This window comes from Ochotona princeps, chromosome 16, assembly GCF_030435755.1.
Source record: "Ochotona princeps isolate mOchPri1 chromosome 16, mOchPri1.hap1, whole genome shotgun sequence".
Taxonomy (NCBI): domain Eukaryota; kingdom Metazoa; phylum Chordata; class Mammalia; order Lagomorpha; family Ochotonidae; genus Ochotona; species Ochotona princeps.
The window spans coordinates 50456544-50475910 of NC_080847.1; the positions used below are offsets into that span (position 1 = coordinate 50456544).

Sequence of the window (19367 nt, forward strand, 5' to 3'; positions counted from 1 at the left end):
GGGTGCGGTTCTGGCTGCCACTGCACGCCTGCTCTTCACCCAACCCCCTCCCCTCCCAGCCCTGTGGGTTTGGCAAAGCAGCTGGCAGGGGCATTAGGGCCCATTATAAAAGGCGAGGTTGCTGGGCTGGAGGGGAGGGAGCCCGCGGCCTGGAGGCCCGTGTGTGGTGTGTGTACTCAGCAGCAGCGGTGGCGGCCACAGCCCTTGGAGCAGGTGGTCAGCATGGGGGGCGGCAGGGGGTGGTTCCCGGCAACAGATGGCCCCGCCAGGGCTGGGGCTTTCAGACCAGGGGGTATGGGGGGGCTAGCCATCTGCACCTGGTGGCCTCTTGCGCCCTCCTCCCCCCAAAGCGGAGAAGAAAGAGTCGGGGAAGGGGCAGGCCGCCTTGCCTTTATTGGGATGAAGGTTCAGGGTCCCCCTCCCTGCCCCCACACACCCCTCCCATGCCCAGAGGAAGCTGGAGCCTGGGACCAGGCAGCTGGTGGAAGAGGAGGGTGGGAGGGTGGCACAGGTGAGGACTGGCTCCACCTTCACCAGGGGATGCTGGGAGCCAGGCATAAAGGCTAGGTGGTGGGGAGGGCGGGTAGGTGATGCCTTCAGACTTGGCAGAAATAAGTTAACCGGCGTCCTGGGTTAGTTGCCCCTGGGTGCCCGCTGCGGAGGAGGCTCCCCTAGCCCCCAGGGTGCCCCAGGCCCAGGGCAGCAGCCGGGTGGGCCTCCATGGAGCAGAGGCTGGCTGTTGGAGGGTGCACGCAGGAGGTCCCTGCCGCTCAGGAGGCTGGCGGCTGTGGCTGCGCCTGGCGGCAGGCCCAGTAGCGCCGGTAGGTGTCCTGGAAGAGGTCCCGGCAGGCCACTCGGGCGCGGAGGCGGGCACAGGCCAGGAAGGCCCCGGCCAGCTTGCGGTGCAGGGCGTAGGTTTCTTCGGGCGGCGGGCGCAGCCTGTGTCTCAACAGCACAGGGATGAGGCCCTGTATGCGCTGCGCCGTTTCCCCGGCCCCAAAGTCATAAGGGTCCGGGGTGGCAAAGGGCTCCCCCAGGATCATCACTGCCTGCACGTGGGCATCGGAGAACGCCTAGGGGTGGGAACAGCAGAGGAGGCCGGGAATTGAGATGAGGTCCTCCACTTCCCCACCCCCAGGGGAGCCAGCCCCCACCCCCTCCTAGATGCAGCCCTCGGGAAACACTCCCCCACATCCTCCCTCCAGCTGCCCCATTTTCCCAGGGTTCCTGCAGCTCCCACTCCTCCCCAGACCCACCCCCCCATATGGGTGAGCATCCGAACAGCCACTCCTCCCTGTCAATGTAGAAAGCAGCAGCACCCCCCAACACACACAGACACCCTAGTTCCAAACTGGGCGACTGCCAACCTTGGTCTCAAAGCCTGTGAGGAACTTGAGGTCCCGGGATTTCTGTAGCACTTGGTCTCTGTCTCCGTCGGCTGCAGCCTTCACCACCTGGTTGGGGCAGAGGGACAGGGAACCAGCGGGATCAGAGCGTGGGTGGTGGTGGTGGTGTGCTCTGGGGCCCAGGAGATGCCTGGTCCAGCCTAGGGTCACCTCCAGTCTCACTGACCTGGACTGCCCCTCTCTGCCCCCGCCTGGGTCTCCCTCCAGAGCCTGAAGGTGGAGGTGGCCAGGGCTTGTGGCCACCTCCTGAGACCTCCAAGCTGCCCCAGAGGACCGGAAGTGTGGAGGCTGCTAAGACGCTTAGCTGGACAAGGCCTGGTCTTAGCATCCAGCTTGCATCTCGAGGTCTCCCTGGTCAGGCTCCGTTGTGTGTGGCCTGGGGTCCGATACTCAGGATGCCTGGGCGAAACTTGGCTTAGCCACTCGGTGTGCGGCCTGGAGCACACACTGGGAGGCCTGCATGATGCTGCAGCCTATTTGGACAGCAGGAGCTGCTGTTACTAGGAGGGGGGACGGGTGATGGAGGACAATGGGCAGTGAAACAGGCCAGCCCTTAGCCACCACCGCGCTCTCCTTTCTGTGGGGCTGGGCGGGCGGGGGGGACATGCTGCATCAATCTGGCGGCTGTGGTGTCTCGGCTCCCCCTGCCCAGGCCTGTCTGGCCAGCCATCTGTGGGGCCTGAGGTCCTTAGAGACCAGTGTCTGAGGGCGTTTTTGAACTGGTAGAGGCAGGAGGGCCTGGCTAAGCAGGGTGAGAAGCGGGAGTGGCTGGGAACCTGCAGGCCTTGGCTGTGTATCCTGAGGGCCTGTGGTGATAGCTGGGGGGGCCCTTGTGTGTGGGGAGGGGATGCCAGCGATTGCCTCCCAGCCCCCCACGATGACAGACCCACGAGTGCACGATCCACTCCTGTGCATCTCAAGACCACCAGCTATCACAGGTGGCTTTCTTATTCTGAGTAAGTCCCACCCTTGTTCAAGTCCCCAGACTGGGCAAAACAAGCTGTGCCCTCTGCCCCAGCACCCAGGCTGGGCCTCCATTCCCCAGGCCCTCAGGTCAGCCCTGCCCTCCCAGCTGGGGCGTGTGTTTCCTCTCATTCCTCCAGGCCATCCAACCTGCAGCACGGTCACCTGGGAGCACTGCTGGGAATGTGGCATCTCGTCCTGGGGCCTGGAGCCTGCATTTTAGCAGGATGCCCAGAGGGATGGGAGCATGGTACCAGCACCCCGCTCCAAGTGCCCTTGCTCCCTGGAATACCCTTCCTGACTGCTCCTCCTCATCCTTGGCTATCTCCTCCTCCAGGAAAGCCATCCTGGACTCCCATGGACCCCTTAGCTTCTGCCCAGCCCTGCCCTGACCCCTGGGGGTCTATGAGTTTGGTGAAGGTGGGCACCCTGTTTGTGCCAGTGTCACCAGGAAGAGGGCTGGGCACAGAGAGGAGGCGGTGGGAAACATGTAGGTCAATGGCCCAAATCAGAACATGCAGATGAAATGTGGCTTCCCGCAGCCTGAGATGGACGGACACTGCAGGGAGGGACCGTGCAGGCGGGTGAGGGGGCGGAGCTCTCGGGTGGGTGTGGGGAAGTGGGGGGAGAGCCACTACCCAGGCAGACATGGACGCCACTGCCCTGCTGTGGGTGGACCAGGGAGGTGACAGGTCAGCAGCCACTTTCCTTTAGGACAGAGAGAGGCAGGTGCAGGGCCTCACATCCAGATGACCTGAGGGTGACTTGAGGTCAGCTGTCACCTTGAGCAAGCAGCTTGACCTCTGCGAGTCTCACTTCCATCCCCCAGAGCAGTGCTGAATGGTTCAAATCAATGGCTAAACTGTGGAGTGGTAGGCTAGGCCTCGAGCTATGGTGCTGGCTTCCCAGACAGGTGCCCAGGTTCAAGTTCTGCTCCGCTTCTGATCTAGCTGTCTTTGTGGCCTGGGAGGGCAGCAGAGGATGGCTCACGTCCTTGGGCTCCTGCACCTGCACGGGAGACCTGGAAGAAGCCCTTGGCTCCTGATCATGGTGGCCATTTGGGGAGTGAACCAGTGTATGGAAGATCTTTCTCCCTCCTTCTCTCTGTAACTCTTTCAAATAAAAACAAATCTTAAAAAAAAAAAAAAAAATCAGGGCCCGGCATGGTAGCCTAGTGGCTAAAGTCCTCGCCTTGCACACACTGGAATCTCATATAGGTGCCAGTTCAGATCCTGGCTGCGCCATTTCCCTTCCAGCTCCCTGCCTGTGGCCTGGGAAAGCAGTGGAGGACAGCCCAAAGCCTTGGGACCCTACATCTGCCTGGGAGACCCGTAAGAAGCTCCTGGCTCCTGACTTCAGATTAGTTCAGCTCTGATGCAGCCACTTGGGGGATTAACCAGTGGATGGAGGATCTTTCTCTGTCTCTCCTTCTCTCTGTAAATCTGACTTTCCAATGCAAATAAATAAATCTTTAAAAACAAAACCAGTGCCTAGAAGACAACACCTGACCTAACGGGCCCACTCACTAGCTGCTAGCTGCTGTTCCCATTATCCTGACTTATTCCTTCTCGATTCCAGGCGCTGCGCCTCCCCCTGACCCCTCGGTCTCAGCACCTGGCTGGGCCTTATCCTTGACCGGCCCCGGGGTAGGGCACTCACCTCGATGTAATGGTCGGTGAACTCCGTCCCAAATTCCCGGCTTGCACCAAAATCCAGTAGGGTCACCTGGGGACGAGGAATACCCACCATGGGGACCACCTGTGGCATACTGATACTTAGCTTTCTTGCAAATAAACAAACAAACAAACAAAATATGCAGCTGGAGCCCTGTAAAAGTCCCACACTGGGTACATGCTTGGGAGGGGGGTGGGCCCCTGTGCTCACTGTGGGGGGAGGCAGGGGAGAAGGGACATTGCGGCCAGCGTCCTGTTGGAGAAAGACCCCCTCCAGTGACACACGGGACAGACTGCTGTGTGGAGCCAGGATGCGAGGTCTGCAGGTGCTAATTCTCCTTCCAGCCTTTGCATACCTCTGGCCCCTCCTCACCCCCTTCTCCCACCCATGGCTGTCTCCCCCTCTTTCTGTCTCAGCTCTAAGGCCCCTTCCTTCCAGAAGCCTCCTTTGATGCCCCACTCACCCCAGGTTGGTCAAATCCCTTCACTGGGGTCCCACAGCCCCTGGGTGTCCGACCCCCAAGACCCATCCCTTCTGCCCCGCCTCCCCATCCCAGGGCGCACTGCCCAAGGCCACTATTGTCTGGGGTTGGAGACTGTGAAGGCCTGGTTGGGGCAGCCAGCAGCAGGCTGCAGGGGCCACTGTACAGATGGCTGGCTGCTGGGCTGGATGGCTAACCGCCTTCCCACCATGTGCTGTGTGTGCCCGCTCACTCTGCCACCAGGAAGCCACGGCCTGGCCAGGCAGCTCCACGTTCCAGCCCCACCCCCGCACAGAGACAGGCCTGAACGAGTTCTTATGGAGGGAGCAGTGAAGGAACTGACTGGCTCCCTCTGATCAAACCAGCTGGGCCCGGGGTGACTTTCCCCTTGTTCTGGGAGGCCTCCAGATGGCACGACGGCAGAGGGCGTGGCTCCCTGAATCACAGTGTTGGGGTGTGTGTGGGGGGCCTGGCAGCCTGGCCTAGTTACCGAGTGATAAACTGGAGGGGCGGGGGTTTGGCCGCTACGATGTGAGACATCCTTGTGGCAGCAGCTGACCGTCCATGACTCACATTCCCAGGACCAACCTGGTGGTTGGAGGCATCATACAGGAAGTTGGCCCAGTTGGGGTCGGTCTGCATGAATCGAAACTCGAACAGCTCCCGCAGACACAGCCTCAGGAGCTGGAAGCAAAGCTGGACGGGGAGATGGTAGTGACGGCACAGTGAGGCACGGGGCAGCCTGCCGGGCCCCTGGGCACCCCACCCACCCTTCCTGCTGGCCCTGCCCATACCTGTGTTCCCACCCGGTACCTGGTTCCGTGTGTCCTGGCTCAGGTCTCGGCACTGGTCCAGTGGCACCCCGCCGGCCAGCTCCATGCCCAGCACCCGTGTTGTGCACAGCTCTTCAACCACAGCTGGCACGCGGAAGAAGGGGTCGCCTGCCAGCAGTCGCCTGAGGGTCAAGGGGGACGATTGGCGTGCTTGCATGCTGGAGGCCCCTAGGCCGGACCAGAAGTTCTCCAGGAAGTGCTTCTTCTGGCTCTCCTGCCCTCTCTGCCTCTGAGTGGTCTGGGTAGCTGGACTGAGTTTACAAGTACCCCGGTGGCACCCACTCTGTGCACTCCTAAGCTGGGAGCTGCTGGAAACTCAGTGACTTCCTCCCTACCTGACACCCTTCTGTGACTCTGGTTGTCCTTGGATGAGCTCAGTGTGTCTTAGTTTGTGGTAACTTAAAGAAAAAAAATTGGGGGTGAGGATGGGGTGGGCAGGGAGAGGGAGATACTGTGGCAGAGTGGGTAAAGCTGCCACCCGCAATGCTGGCATCCCTTATAGGCAATGGTTTCAGTCCTGGCTGCTCCACTTCAATCCAGTCCCCTGCTAACACACCTGGGAAGGCAGCAGACGGCCCAAGGGCTTGGGCTCCCGTACCCACCTAGGAGACCTGGATGAAACATCTCCTTCCCCCTCTTTTTCTGTGACTTGGCCTTTTAGATAAATAATACACAACCATTCCCCCCTATTTGAAAGAAAGGGAGGTTTTTGCCTGCTGGTTCATCCCTGCGCGCCTCTAACAGAGCTGGGCAGGCTGAGGTGAGGAACCTCCCCGCTCTTCCATGAACAGGAGCCATTTTCTGCTGCTTTCCCAGGTCTGTTTAGCAGAGAGCTGGACTGGAAGTGGAGCGACCGGGGCTCAAACCAGTGCCCTTAAGTGATGCCAGCATTGCAGGCAGCAGCTTAACCTAATATAGCACAACTCCAGTCTTTTGTACATTACTTAAGAAAAAAAAAACAGCCAATGAGTTCATCTTGCATACAATGCTATCAAATCTATTGATCGCTGCGCTAGTCCCTCTTTATCTGCAGTTTCATTTGCCTTGGGTTCAGTCACCTGTAGTCAGCCAGGGTTAAGAAAAAAAATTTAATAGACAATTCCAGAAATAAATAATTCATGCCATTCTGAGTAGTGGATGGCCTCTCGCTCCGCCCATGTCTGCCCCAGTGGGACCTCCGTCACTCCCCATCTGGCGCATTCTCACAGGATACGCTGTCTGCCCCTCGGCCCCTACCCAATCATCAGTCTGTCTACTGTACAGCACTGCAGGGCTTGTGTTCAATGAACCCTTAGGCTAGGGACCCCAAAAGCCCAAGAGCAGCAATGCTGGCCACTCACATGCACTGTGGAGGGGTAGTGTGCTATGCTGCTGTCAGCAACACCGTGATTCCCTAACAGTACCAGTTTGAGTCCCAACTGCTCTGTTTCCAATTCAGCTCCCTGCTAATATGCCCAAGAAAGCAGCGGGAGATGGCCCATGTCCTTGGGCTTCTATTCTAGGCTCCTGGCTTGGGCCGGGTCCAGCCCCAGCCTACCTTTCAAAGAAATAAGTAACTCAAGCAAAGCCATAAAGGGCTTCCTTCGAGGGCAAAGATGCTTTCTTTCTTAGTCCAGAAAACAAACAAATCCTAGGCTGTGACTGCGGAGACCTAAAGTGAAATGACCACTCTGGGCACGACACTGCGGTAAAGGAACGAGAAACCGCTGCTGCTTTTGCTGTCACACCAACTGCAAAGGGGAAGCCACAGCGAGGGAGAATGCACTCAGCCCAGATGGAAAAGGTGTCAGGTGTGTGAGCGGAAGACGCGGCCAACACTTTCCAGCTGGCAGCAATGTGCCGCACCGCCTTATCTGGAAAATGAGCCCTTGTCATCAGACATGGGGAGAATAGGGCAGAGGGCTCGGGCTGTTGGGATGGGTCCTCCGAGTCCCAAGGGAGACTACTGGATTCTTGAACCTGGCGGATCAACGGAAGAATTCCCCTTCATGCTTGCCCATCCCTGTTCCTGGGCCATGCTGGTGGACGGAGCAGTCACCAGAGCCTGTCCCCTCTGAAGGCCCATTCACAAACAGACCGAGAGAAACACGCCAAGGGGAGATTTGGGAGGCAGGGAAGGTGGGCGAGGGGCAGCGCAGTGGCACAATGAACTAAGCCACTGCCAGCAACTGTAGCATCCCATAACAGAACGCGGGTTTGAGTCCCAGCTGTTCCACTTCCGATCCAGCTGCCTGCACCTGGGAAGGACTTGGGCCCCCTGCCACCCATGTGAGAGACCTGGATGGAGTGCCAGGTTCCTCGCTTTGTCCTGAACCAGCCATCGCAGGCATCTAGGGGGAAGCAGTGGATAGAATTTTTCTATCTCTGTGTCCTTCAAGGAAATACACGAGGGGAAAAAAAGTGAAAAATGAGCGGAGCCCTCTACACGATCGGAGGACAGGGGAGCAGTAGCAGGTAGGGACCAGGGTGTAGAGAAGGGGGTGACCCTGATCCTGCATGGAAACGCTCCGGCCTTTCACCCTGTTTGCCAGCTGCCTCCGCAGAGCTCTACGGCTGACCGTATTGTCCTTGTCCCCAGCATGTACTGTTCCTGCTGGGCCAGGTCCCGGGCTAGGCGTTCGGTTAGCACGATTCTCTGTTCTCCCCGGGAGGTGACTGCTCAGGCCACACAGTCTGGGAAAGGGGAACCTGGGACCTGAGGTTTGGTCCCACCTCCACTTGCCTCCAGGGTACTACCCTGAGCTGTTGCCTTCTGCTGCCCATCTACAGCACTGGGCACACCACCACCCCTCAGTGGCCATGTGAGCCACGTGGCGATCCCACACTGGGGCCATTAGCTGCGGCACAACGCGCTGCTTCTGGGATTCAGTCTCACCATTCCAGCCAGGCACGGTTCATCCCTTCTCAGTGCTGCCCGACACGGCAGGGAAATGACTAGCCTGTGATCTACGCATCCACCCTGGTGGACAGAGGTGGGAGATTTGAGTTGTTGTCAGTCCAGGGCTATTACAACGCTGCTCTGAGCATTCTAGAGAAATCCGGGGGTGTCCGTGAGTGTAGCAGGAATGGCAGTGCTTGTAGGGATATGCAACTGTATGAGTTATCTAGAGATGATAGCCTATTCCCCTCATGCTTAGATCTGTCTTTCTAGGGTTAAAGAAATGTTCTAGAACCCTGTTCTCTCCAGTTTGGGATGCTGTCAGGCTGCTTCATCTTCCTCAGTGGGAGTAGGCTGCAATAGCATCACAGCACAGCAGGCATGTGCCCTGGAGCTGCAGCCACCAGAGGTGGGGGGGAAGGCGGGCACCCACTTCCAGCTCGCCTCACCTGAAGTTCTGGGCACAGGCTGCCTCGCGGCGGTAGTCACACTCCCAAGCCAGCTCCTGCTGCAAGGCCTGCAAACTCTGCTCGGCAAATAGGCCTGAGGGGACAGCCAAGTCAGCCAGGGAAGCCCAGGCTGCCCCCAGCCATCACTGTCCCTCTACTCCTGAGGTTTCTCCCAAGGATACCCTTGTCACAGGCAGCTCTTCCACAATCAGCAGCCCAGCTGCTTTCCTGGTCTCCCTCCGTCTTTTTCTAACATTTCATTCTGGTTTGTTTTTTATATCTGAGAGGCAGAGAAACAGAGCCAGAGAGTGCTTCTTCCCACTACCCAGGTGCTTACAATGGCCGGGCCGGAAAGCCCAATGACTTGTACATTGCTGCTGCCTTGTGGTGTCTGCATCGGCAGGAAGCTGGAGCCAGGTGGCAGAGCCAGGGACCGGGATGTGGGATGCAGGTATTCTAACCATTAGACTACACACCCCTCTTGCCTCTGTCTTGCTTCGTTGGCTCTGCCTCCTGCTGCCTCTCCGACTCTCTCTGTCACACACACAGCTGTGCCACCTGCGGCACTGAGTCGGCAGGCAGCTGCTTTCCCACTTTCCCACACGCTCTGACTCAGCCGCGCGTGGTCCACCTCCCCACCCCGTCTGCTTTGTGTACCCCTCCATGTGTGGCCCGCCTGTGCACAGGGACCTGGGGCTGTGGCCACACTTGGGCTCTCCCTACCTCAGCACCCTGCTTTCTGGCCACCTGTACACACACACACACACACACACACACACGCCTTGCCCCACGCTCTGCCTCTGCTCTCTGGGGGCGCCCCTCCCATGCAGGCGCTGGCGGGCTGCTCACCCTCTGGCAGGGCCACGCTCATCTTCAGCACAGCCAGAAGGTTCTGGACGTCACTCTGGATGCTCTGGGCAACGCCTGGGTACTGTGAGTGAAGGGGACAACATAGGGGAAAGGGCTCATCCCTGTGCCCAGTGAGACCCCCCCACCATGTGCCAGGCCGCCTCTCTCACCTGGATCTTTACAGCCACCTCTGTGCCGTCCCTCAGCACGCCCTGGTGGACCTGTCCGATGGAGGCAGCAGCAAAGGGCACCTCCTCCAGGGAGGCCATCTTAGCCTGCCAGTCCTTGCCAAGTTCCTCTTCTAGAACCCTCTGTGGGGTACAGGGTAGGGAAGGGAATGGTCATAGCAATCACTGGCCTCGCACAGGGCAAAGCCAAGTTCGCTCTCCGTGCTGCGTCCTTGAGCTGCGAGGAACCCCGGAACTCCCTGGGCCCTGGGCTCATTGCTGCTGCTCTCCTCTTGGATGGGGAGCAGAGGCTGAGACAGAGCTCCCCTGTCCACAGTGACCAGCCAGGCCCTGACTGACCAACCGGGAGGCCTCTGCTCCCCTAAGCTGTCACTCCCCGGGCTGCGTGGGCTGCCATGGGGAGCTGCTGCTTCTAGCTGAACTCGGTAACAGTCCCTCGTTACACCCCTTGGCTGCACTGACAACCCAGCACGAGGGTGACAGGGCAGAGCTGAGGTTTACGGGGGGTGGGGGAGTGGCTTCCAGGGGACCAAACCGAGAGCTGAGGGTCACAGGGCAAGTGAAGGCGCCCCTGGAGTCCGGGTCTCCCCCCCAGGAGCAACTCACATCTCAGGCACTCACCCGGTGCCAAGCACTGTGCCAACCTACACAGAGACGCTCTCCCTTAAGTGAAACGCAGCGGCCGCCACAGGGAAGCTGCTCTGTTGCTCATGGTGGGCGGGAGACACAGGTGCTCATCGTGTGTGGATGTGAGTGTAGCCATGGCCATCACTATTTCTCACAAAGGAACAGGCACAGGTGGCCAGGACACACGTGTGCCATCACAGTCTCACTCCAGGGAGCACGGATGCCACCTGTGGTGCCCCGATACCTCGCTGGAGCGCCACGCCCATGCCTGGCATACGGCTGAGTACTCTGTCCCACCCTGCTCATTTCATCCCAGCAGTGCTGTCGGGCGTGGCCTCTGGTGAGCCTCATCACAGAAGGGGAAACTGAGGCACAGGCAGGTGGAAGGACCCAGGCAGGTGGCAGGGGGAGCAGCCAGACCCCACCCTGGACACTCACCAGCATCTGCCAGCGAGGCATGAAGTCGGCACTCTGGCGGACCCGCTCGAAGATGCGCTGCAGTTGGGGGCTGATGAGGCTGTTGTCTAGGGAGACAGCCGGCAGGGGAGAGGAGGATGAGAGTGGGGCAGGAGTGTGGGTGGGGTTCAGGAGGTGAGTGAGGGTCCCCCCACCGTACCCTGGATACTGAGCATCTGGCCAACCTTGAGGGCGGCGCCCCGCACGGTGCACAGGGTCTGCACGATTCGCTCGGCGTTGGCCTCGGACAGGAAGGGGCTGGAACCCAGTTGGGAGCCGCCCTCTGGAAAGGAAAGGACAAACAGCAATGTCACGGCCAAGGATGGCTGTTGTGGGGGCGGGCATCGCCCCTGCTGGGATTGTCTGTGCCCCAAATTGGTGCCTGGCCAGAGTCCTGGTTTCTCGACTTCTGATGCAGTTTCCTACTGATGGCCTCTGCCAGGCAGTCTGTGACAGCGCAACAGCTTGCAGGCCGGCCACTCAGGTGGAAGACCCGCACGGAACTCCGGGCTGCCAGCCTTGGCCCTGGCTGCTGCTGGCTATTTAAGGAGTGAACCAATCAATGGAAGATCTCTTTTTCTCAGTCTCTTTGCCTTTCAAATAAAGTAAAAATAATCTTTTTAAAGATTTATTTTTACTGGAAAGTCAGATTTACAGAGGGAAGGAGAGACAGAGAAGATCTTCCATCTGCTGATTCATTCCCCAAGTGGCCACAGTGGCTGGAGCTGAGCCGATCCAAAGCCAGGAGCTTCCTCCAGTCTACCATGCAGGTGCAGGGTCCCAAGGACCATCCTCTAGGGTTTTCCCAGGCCACAAGCAGGGAGCTGGATGGGAAATGGAGCAGCTGGGACATGAACTGGCGCCCATATGGGATCCTGGTGTCTGCAAGGCAAGGACTTTAGCCTCTAGGCTACTGTGCTGGTCCCACTAATATTTTTTCTAATCATTATAATACACAGTTCAGAATGGTGAAGTGTAGAAGACACTGGCAGGTGTTGGCAAAGATGGGCAGACCCTGAGCTCAGTCACCACTGAGGGCAGGTCCCTGGCTGGCACAGGCCCCTGCAGACAGATGGGACATCTCTAGTGACACACACATACCTGTACTTGGCACATTCCCCCCTCCAGGGAGAAACCCAAGGGAGACACACAGGGGTGCCCACCGTCAGGCAGGGCCAGGACGCCCATACCAGCCGCATGTCCCACAACCAAATGAGCCTAATGGCCACCAGCAGGATGAATCTGCATGTGGTGGCAGGCGCACACCACAGGGACACTTCTCCCGGTGTGAGGGTGAGCAGAGGACGCCAGGGAATAATTACTGTGTTAATCAAAATTAAAAAAACAAATTGAGACAGAGGTGCTAAGCCCCAGGGGCCCGTGTGCTATGGCCCAGCAGGTTCAGTCGCCACCTGCGACTTCGGCATCCCACAGGTGCGCCGGCCTGCCTCCCGACTGCCCTGCTTCCCATCCGGTTCCCTGCTGACGCAGCAGAGCGAAGTGAAGGAAAACGGCCCCAGTACTCACACCCCATCACCCACCCATGTGGGAGACCCCGAGGGAGCTCAGGCTCCTGTCTTAGTCCTGGTCCAGCCTCAGCCACTGCAGCCACTGGGAGCACAGAGCCAGCAGATGGAAGAACTTGCTCTCTGTCTTTCTAACACTCTGCCTTTCAAATAATCTTCTTGATTTGATCATTGTACAGTACATATGTATATCAAATGCCCCATTGCACCCCATGAATCTGCATAATTAAATTAATTTTCAATGAAAATGGATAAAACTCATCAATTAAAACCACCTAGTGAAGGCCTCATTTTTTTCTTTAACAGCTGATTTGAAAGATCCTTGATCCAGCACATCACTCAGCCAGGTACAGGCTGATACTGTGCTTTCTGGCACATTCAAGTCGCAAGAACACTACAACAATCAGCTAGAACATTTCCTCACCTATAAAAAAAACCCCACAGCCCCGTAGTCACTCTCCACACACCACAGCCTCAAGCCCCCACACCCTACAGCCCCCACAGTCACTACCCACAGCCCGTCAGTACTACCTGTCTCTATGGGCTATCTGCTCAGGCCCCTTCGCCGTGACAAGGCCATGTGCCCGTGGCTGCTTTCACGCAGTGACACACTGTCAGGACGCATCCCTGTGGCCCAGTGGTGGCAGGACCTCACTCGTCTCTGTGGCCTGCACCCAGTGCCTCATGTTTACCGGCTGGTCAGCTTGAAGGGCCAGCAGGGGTGTTGGGACTACGGGCTGCAGGAACTGCTGTGGTGCAGAGCCTTGCCCCTGCACACAGGTGTGTCCACTTCGGTAAAACACTCCTGGCTGTACATCTGGCTGGTTCAGTCCCGGGTGCTCCACCTGCTTCACTCCCAATACAGCTCCCTGCTAAGCAGCCTGGAAAGCAGAAATGATAGGCCCGACTGCTAGGGCCCCTGTGGGGAAAAAGGAAGAAGCTCTTGGCTCCTGGTTGTGGATTAGCTCAGTCCCAGTCAGTGTGGCCACTTTGGGAGTGAATGAGCAGTTGGAAGATCTCTCTCGCTGTAGCCCTGCTTTTCAAATAAATCTTAAAAACAAAAAAACAAACAAACAGACAAACAAAAAACCCTCATGTAAAAACAAATAAAGTAAGTTTAGAGGCAGGCTTTGTGGCACACAATGTGGGTTAAGCTCCTGCACGGGATGCCTACATCCCGTAAGTTCTGGTTCAAGTCCTGGTTGCTTTGCTCTAATTCTTTTAAGATTTATTTACTTATTTTATTGGAAAGTCAAATATACAGAGAGGAAGAGAGAAGAGAGACAAAGATCTTCTGTCCGCTGATTCACTCCCCATGCCAGGTGGCTACAACGGCCAGAGCTGTGCCAATTAACAGCCAGGAGCTTCTTCCAGGTCTCCCACACGAGTGCAGGGTCCCAAGGCTTTGGGCCATCCTCTACTGCTTTCCCAGGACACAATCAGGGAGCTGGATGGGAAGTGAGCAGCTGGGATTAGAACCGGCATATATATTAGATCCCGGTGAGTGCAAGGTGAGGACGTTACCCATTAGACTATGGGGCCGGGGCCAGTTGCTCTACTTCTAATCCAGCTTCCCACTAATGCAGCTGAGAAAGCAGCAGAGGATGACCCAAGAACTTGGGCCCTTAGCACCTCCACACAAGACCCGGATGCAGCTCCAGGCTCCTGGCTTTGGCTTGGCTGATGCAGTCATCTGGGGATGACAGTCAGCAGATGGATGATCAATGTCTCTCTCCGTACCTCTGCGTTTCAAAGAAACAAAATCAAACAAAAGTTGATTTGGGGATATAAGAACTTTGCAATCCATGTCGTTTTGGCTCATATGCATTTTCCGTGAACTTTCTTGAGGATTCTCTCATCATCTTCACCAGCATTCTCCAGGTGAGGAGAGACCGGGGCTCTAAGAGCTAACTCAGCAAGCGCTGGTCTGAACCGTGGTGTGTGTGTGTGTGGGGGGGGGCTGGTACTCACCTGTCTGCAGGGGTCCTCCCGGGAAGGACTTTTTGGCCACCTCAGCCAGCGCTCCCAGCCCCAGGCTCACAGCCAACCCTGGAGAGCACAGAGGAGGTGCGGGGTGGGTCCCTGCCCCTGAGCCCTTCCCAGCCTCCCACCTCCAGTGTCTCCGTAAGCACGCTCATCTGCTTGCTCCTGGCTGCAGCTCCGTCATTCTCTTACTGCCCTTTCTCACCCCTTGGTGTATGTGTCTCCCTCCCAGCAGTTCTCAGCCCTGGGTGCACAGCAGGGTCACCTGAAGCGCTTTGGGGAATTAGGGATTTGGGCCCCAACCCCATGGCTTCTCAGGAAGCTGGCCTGACCAGGAAGGCTTAGAATTTGTACTTAAAAAATTTATTTCAGGTTCGGCCTGGAGGCATGTCCTAGCAGCTAAAATCCTCTCCTAGAACGCGCCAGGATCCCATATGGGCGCCGGGAACCCGGCAGCTCCACTTCCCAATCAGCTCCCTGCTTGTGGCCTGGGAAAGCAGTTGAGGATGGCCCAAAGCCTTGGGATTCTGCACCTGCGTGGGAGACCTGGAAAAAGCTCCTAGTTTCTGGCTTCGGATTGGCTCAGCTCCAGCCATTGCAGCTGCTTGGGGATTGAACCATCGGATGGAAGATCTTTCTCTTTCTCTTTATCTGACTTTGCAATGAAAATAAATCTTTTTTAAAAAAAGTTTATTTCAGAGCCAGTGCTGTGGTGCAGGGAGTTCACCCACTGTCTACAGTGCCGGCATCCCACACGGGTGCTTCTCTTCTGATCCAATTCCCTGCTAAAGGCCCAGGAAAGCAGCACAAGATGGCCCCTCGTGCTTCACCCCAGCACCAACGTGGGATAGTTGGATGAAGTTCCAGGCACCAGGCTTCAGCCTGCCCTGAGACGGCCAACTGGGGAGTGAAGCAAGAGATGCAAGATCTCTTTTTCTCTCTCTCTGTAGCTCTGCTGTTCAAATGAGTTTTTTTTTTTAAGATTGATTTTTATTGGAAAGTCAGATATATAGCAAGGAGAGACAGAAAGATCTTCTGTCTGCTGATTCACTCCCCACGTGGCCACAACAGCTAGAGCTGAGCTGATCCAAAGCCAAGAGCCAGGAGCTTCCTCTGAGTCTCCCATGTGGATGCAAGGTCCTAAGGCCACAAACAGCGAGCTGGATGGGGAGTGCAGTGGCCAGGATACAAACCAGTGCCCATAAGGGATTCTGGCGCATGCAATGCGAGGAGTTTAGCCACTGGGCTATCTCACCTGGCCCCAAACAAATACATCTTTTAAAAAATACTTCTTTGCGGGGCTGGTGCAATGGTTTAGCTGGTTAACCCTCCACTTCCAAGCACCAGCATCCCCTATGGGTACTGGTTCATGCCCTGATTGCTCCACTTCCCATCCAGCTCCCTGCCTTGGCCTGGCAAAGCAGTGGAGGATGGCCCAAGTCCTTGGATCTCTGTACCCATGTGGGAGACCCGGAAGAACCTCGTGGCTTTGGATCAGCTCAGTTCCAGCCATTGTGGCCATTTCAGAGAGTGAAGCAGCAGATGAAAGATCTCTGTCTCTCTGTAAATCTGCCTTTGAAATTTTTTTTAAATACTTCTTTTATTTATTTGAGAGACAGAGAAGGAAAGAGAAATCTCCCCATGTGCTGGTTCGTTGCCCCTTCTCCATCTCCGTCCCCAAATGTATGCACAGCCAAGGTGCATGCACAAGCCAAGCCACACAGGTGACAGGGACCCAAGCTCTGAAGCCACCACCTGTTGTGTCCCGACACGCACGTCAGCAGCAGGAAGCCAGGACTGGAACTCCAAGCCAGGCACGTGCTGGGGTTGCAGGTGAAGGTTCAACCGCTAACCCATGGGCCTGCTCCTCACATGAGTCTCAACACCTCGGATGATTCTTGTGTAGAGCCAAGGTTGGGAAGGTCCTGGGATGACTGCCCTGGCCTGACTGTCCTCTGGGTCCCCCAACCTTCCTCCCCACCCCACTACAGCCCTCCTCCCTTGCCCCAACGCTCCTCCCCTGTCCCAGCCTTCCTGTCACCCCAGCCCTCCTCCCTCTCCCCGGCCCCAGCCCTCTGACCCGCCTCCTTCTCAGGGCTCACCTCCCCCACTGTTCTCCAGCACACCTGCCAGGCCTCCTTCTCCCTGTCCCTCGGGCTGGTGTGATCTCTTTGGCTCGGATTTCCTCTGCTTCCTTTCTCTCCCCATCCCTACAGGCCCCTTGGGTGTCTGCCGCTTTCCTTCCCTCCCTGATGTTGACTGGAGCTGGCCCTTCCTCCGGCTGCCATGCGCAGCACCCACCGTCTTCCAGGCTGCAGCTCACTTTGTGCTCACACTGTGCTGAAGTGCATTGGACAGAAAAAAAAAACCACACCTCCATCAACACACCTCCATCTTTATGAAAAAGGAGATGGAGGCTCAGGAGCAGTACCTGGCTTAGAATCACAAAGCAAGGACACAGCAGAGTCGCCCCAGGACTGAGTGGCCTGGGGAGTGATGAGGAGCAAAGCTCCAACTAGTGTGCTCAACCGCCTCTACCAGCTGGGCGCCAGCACCCCCCACACTGGAGCCACGCTCGTCACATTGACAGTCAAGCGGGACAGACCCACGTCTGGGGTTTGGTGAAACGAGACTTGATGTGCTGTGTGGGGGCCGCTGTGTCTTATGTTCTGTTCTTTGCAAATGCTGGCTGCAACCCAGCGAACCACGCCAAGCCAGGCTGCCACCTGCAATCCCTCAGTATTGACATCCCCCCTTAGCCTCCATTTGCTCATCTATGGAATGGGCACAAACGTCGATGGATTCAGGGCCATGTGGTGACTGGCTGTCTCCCTGTCTCTCCTCCCTCCCCACCCCCATTTCTCTCTCTCAGATTCACCCCTTCCTTGTCACAATCTCTAAGTGCCATCTCCTCCACTCTAGATACTCCAAGTCACACCTACCCCCAAAGCTGGCCAAGCGGCTGATGCGTGAAGAAGGCACCTTGCGTTCTCGAGAGCGCTCGCTCAGCTGGGAAAGAGAGGAGGTGTGAGGGTAGGAAGGCAGGCATAGCGCCTGGGATGGGAGGCACCCAGGCTATGGCTGCACCCTTCCCCCAAACTCAGTGGGGCCAGTGGCCTGCACAGGGCCTTGCAGGGTACCAGGGTACATGTGCATGTGTGGGAGGTGGGGCCAGAGGAACAGTAACGGTGATACCTGGGGTCGCGGTGTCTTCCGAGGCCGGGCTTCCCGTGCCCTACGAATGTCCTCCTCCCCCAAGCCCCTTCCAGGCTCATCATGAAGTGATTTTGGGGTCCAGGAACCCCAACGCGGGCCCTGGAAGAGATGCGGGCTTGGGTGGGAGTGGAAGACACTTTGGGATCCCTCCCTGTCCACGCACTCCTGGAACCCGCCCTTGGCCTCTCCCCCTGGGTGACCCTCTCCCAGATTCTTACCCACCAGCGCAGCCCAGGGCCCCGTGTCCCCCGAGGTACAGCAAAAGTCCCCCGCAGGAGGCCCCCCAGCTCCAGCCACATTGCCTGGGGGAGCAGAGGAGGGGTTAGTGGGTAGGATGGGTGCACTGGTCCTCCCCCCAACTTTGCCTCCCTTCCCACCTCTGACTTCCACCTCTCAAAGTCCCTGCCCTGCTTACAGACTCCCCCTGGTTCTCCCGGCTCCCCCTTCTCGTTGCTAGGAAACTCTTCGCTGCCTCTTCCCGCGGGCCTCCCAAATTCCATCTAGCCTTCTGGCCCCTGCCACTGCTCGTTGCTAGACACCTCCAGATGCTCCAGGGTTACCGCTGCGCTCGGAGCCGGCCCCACCTCCCCCTCGCCCGTTGCTAGGCACTGCCTTCCTGACTCCCTGTTGCTAGGTATCCGCAATTCCTTCCCAGTCCCGTCACCCGGTTTATGGGTACCTTCCCCACCACCTCCACGTTGCTAAGCACCCACAGCCTTCTGGCCGCGGGTCCGCAAAGCGTGCCGGGCCCTCCTGGACTTCCGGGAGCCTGCGTATGCCCGCCCCCCTCCGGCCGGCCACCAATAGGGGAGCAGCGGCTCGTTTGACGGGCACTAAGCTTGCGTGAAGCTCAGCCGGCAGCGTGACGGGGGCGTGGCCGGGAGGGGCGTGGCCGGGCGCTGGAGGCGGGGCGTTTCTCTTCCAGACCTGTCAGTCAAGCCTCATTCTGGTTTACAAACTCCACTCCTCTCTCTCCTGCGCTCTGGCCTCCTGCCAGTGTCTCCTGTTGCATGCACCCCTGGCAGGCTCACCTCTTTGAAACACACCTTTTACTCACCCCCTTACACACACAACCCAGCACCCTATGGTATGCACCTGCCCACTCCTCCCTCCCCATGCCCCTGTTCCCTGGCCAGCTCTCTCCTGCTCACACCCTCACCTCTGCAGTCCATTGACCCCTTCCCTAAGCAGGCACAGCAGCCGTTCCCTCACACACCCTGCTATCCCTCTCGGCTCCCCGCCCACCCGTGAGTAGGAGTCCTCTGCAAACGGAAGGCCTGACATTTCCCGGAACACACTCAGCCAAGATTCCCGGAGTTGAGTCAGCAATCGTCAGGAACCTTGGCATCCCACAAATTCCCGCTCCAGCCCCTGTGGGAGTGAGGGCACGGCAGGCTGAGTCACCCCCTCCTCTCCTTTAGGTTCACCGTCTGGGACGGCAGCAGCCAGGCTGGCTGTGCCTCTTCTCCCACCGTGGCAGCAGGTGCTTCTCCCACAGCGCCCTGCCGCCTCTGCCCAAGCCACCCACTCACCCACCCACCCCAGTCCCAGGGCTGCGTGGCCTCAGCAAAGCTCATCCCTTTCTGGGGACCCCGGCTTCCCAACCTGATGTACCCGGTGGGCTCTGGCCCCTGCAGAAGACTGTGTGACGTAGCAGGGGGACTGGGGGAAGAGATGACTCATCCTAGAACCTTGGGCGTGTGTCCAGTGTCCCTCCTCCAGGTGACTCAGCTAAGACAGAAACCACCTGCTCTCTGCCTCCAAAGGTGAGGGTCTGACGCAGGCGCTGGGGGCAACGCCCTGGACAACAGACCCCACACGGCTGCGGCTCCAAAACC

General features: G+C 57.9%; 1 protein-coding gene across 6 annotated transcripts; it reads right to left on the minus strand.

The window, feature by feature from the left end:
- Window positions 1-421: 421 nt before the first annotated feature.
- Window positions 422-19288, minus strand: COQ8B (coenzyme Q8B). 6 transcript variants are annotated; one of them, XM_058674620.1, is made up of 15 exons: window positions 19135-19282; window positions 17748-17831; window positions 17509-17628; window positions 17256-17322; window positions 14302-14379; window positions 10965-11087; window positions 10787-10872; window positions 9704-9844; window positions 9534-9615; window positions 8685-8778; window positions 5338-5479; window positions 5113-5220; window positions 4029-4094; window positions 1368-1454; window positions 422-1073 (listed from the first exon to the last, which is right to left on the minus strand). In XM_058674620.1, exons 1-15 carry the CDS (start codon window positions 19210-19212, stop codon window positions 771-773), a joined length of 1659 nt encoding a protein of 552 aa, XP_058530603.1. In that variant the 5' UTR covers window positions 19213-19282; the 3' UTR covers window positions 422-770. The 6 variants fall into 6 exon arrangements, with proteins under 6 accessions (XP_058530603.1, XP_058530607.1, XP_058530608.1 ...); XM_058674624.1 differs by lacking the exon at window positions 19135-19282 and adding an exon at window positions 18689-18710; XM_058674625.1 differs by lacking the exon at window positions 19135-19282 and adding an exon at window positions 18209-18351.
- Window positions 19289-19367: the final 79 nt, after the last annotated feature.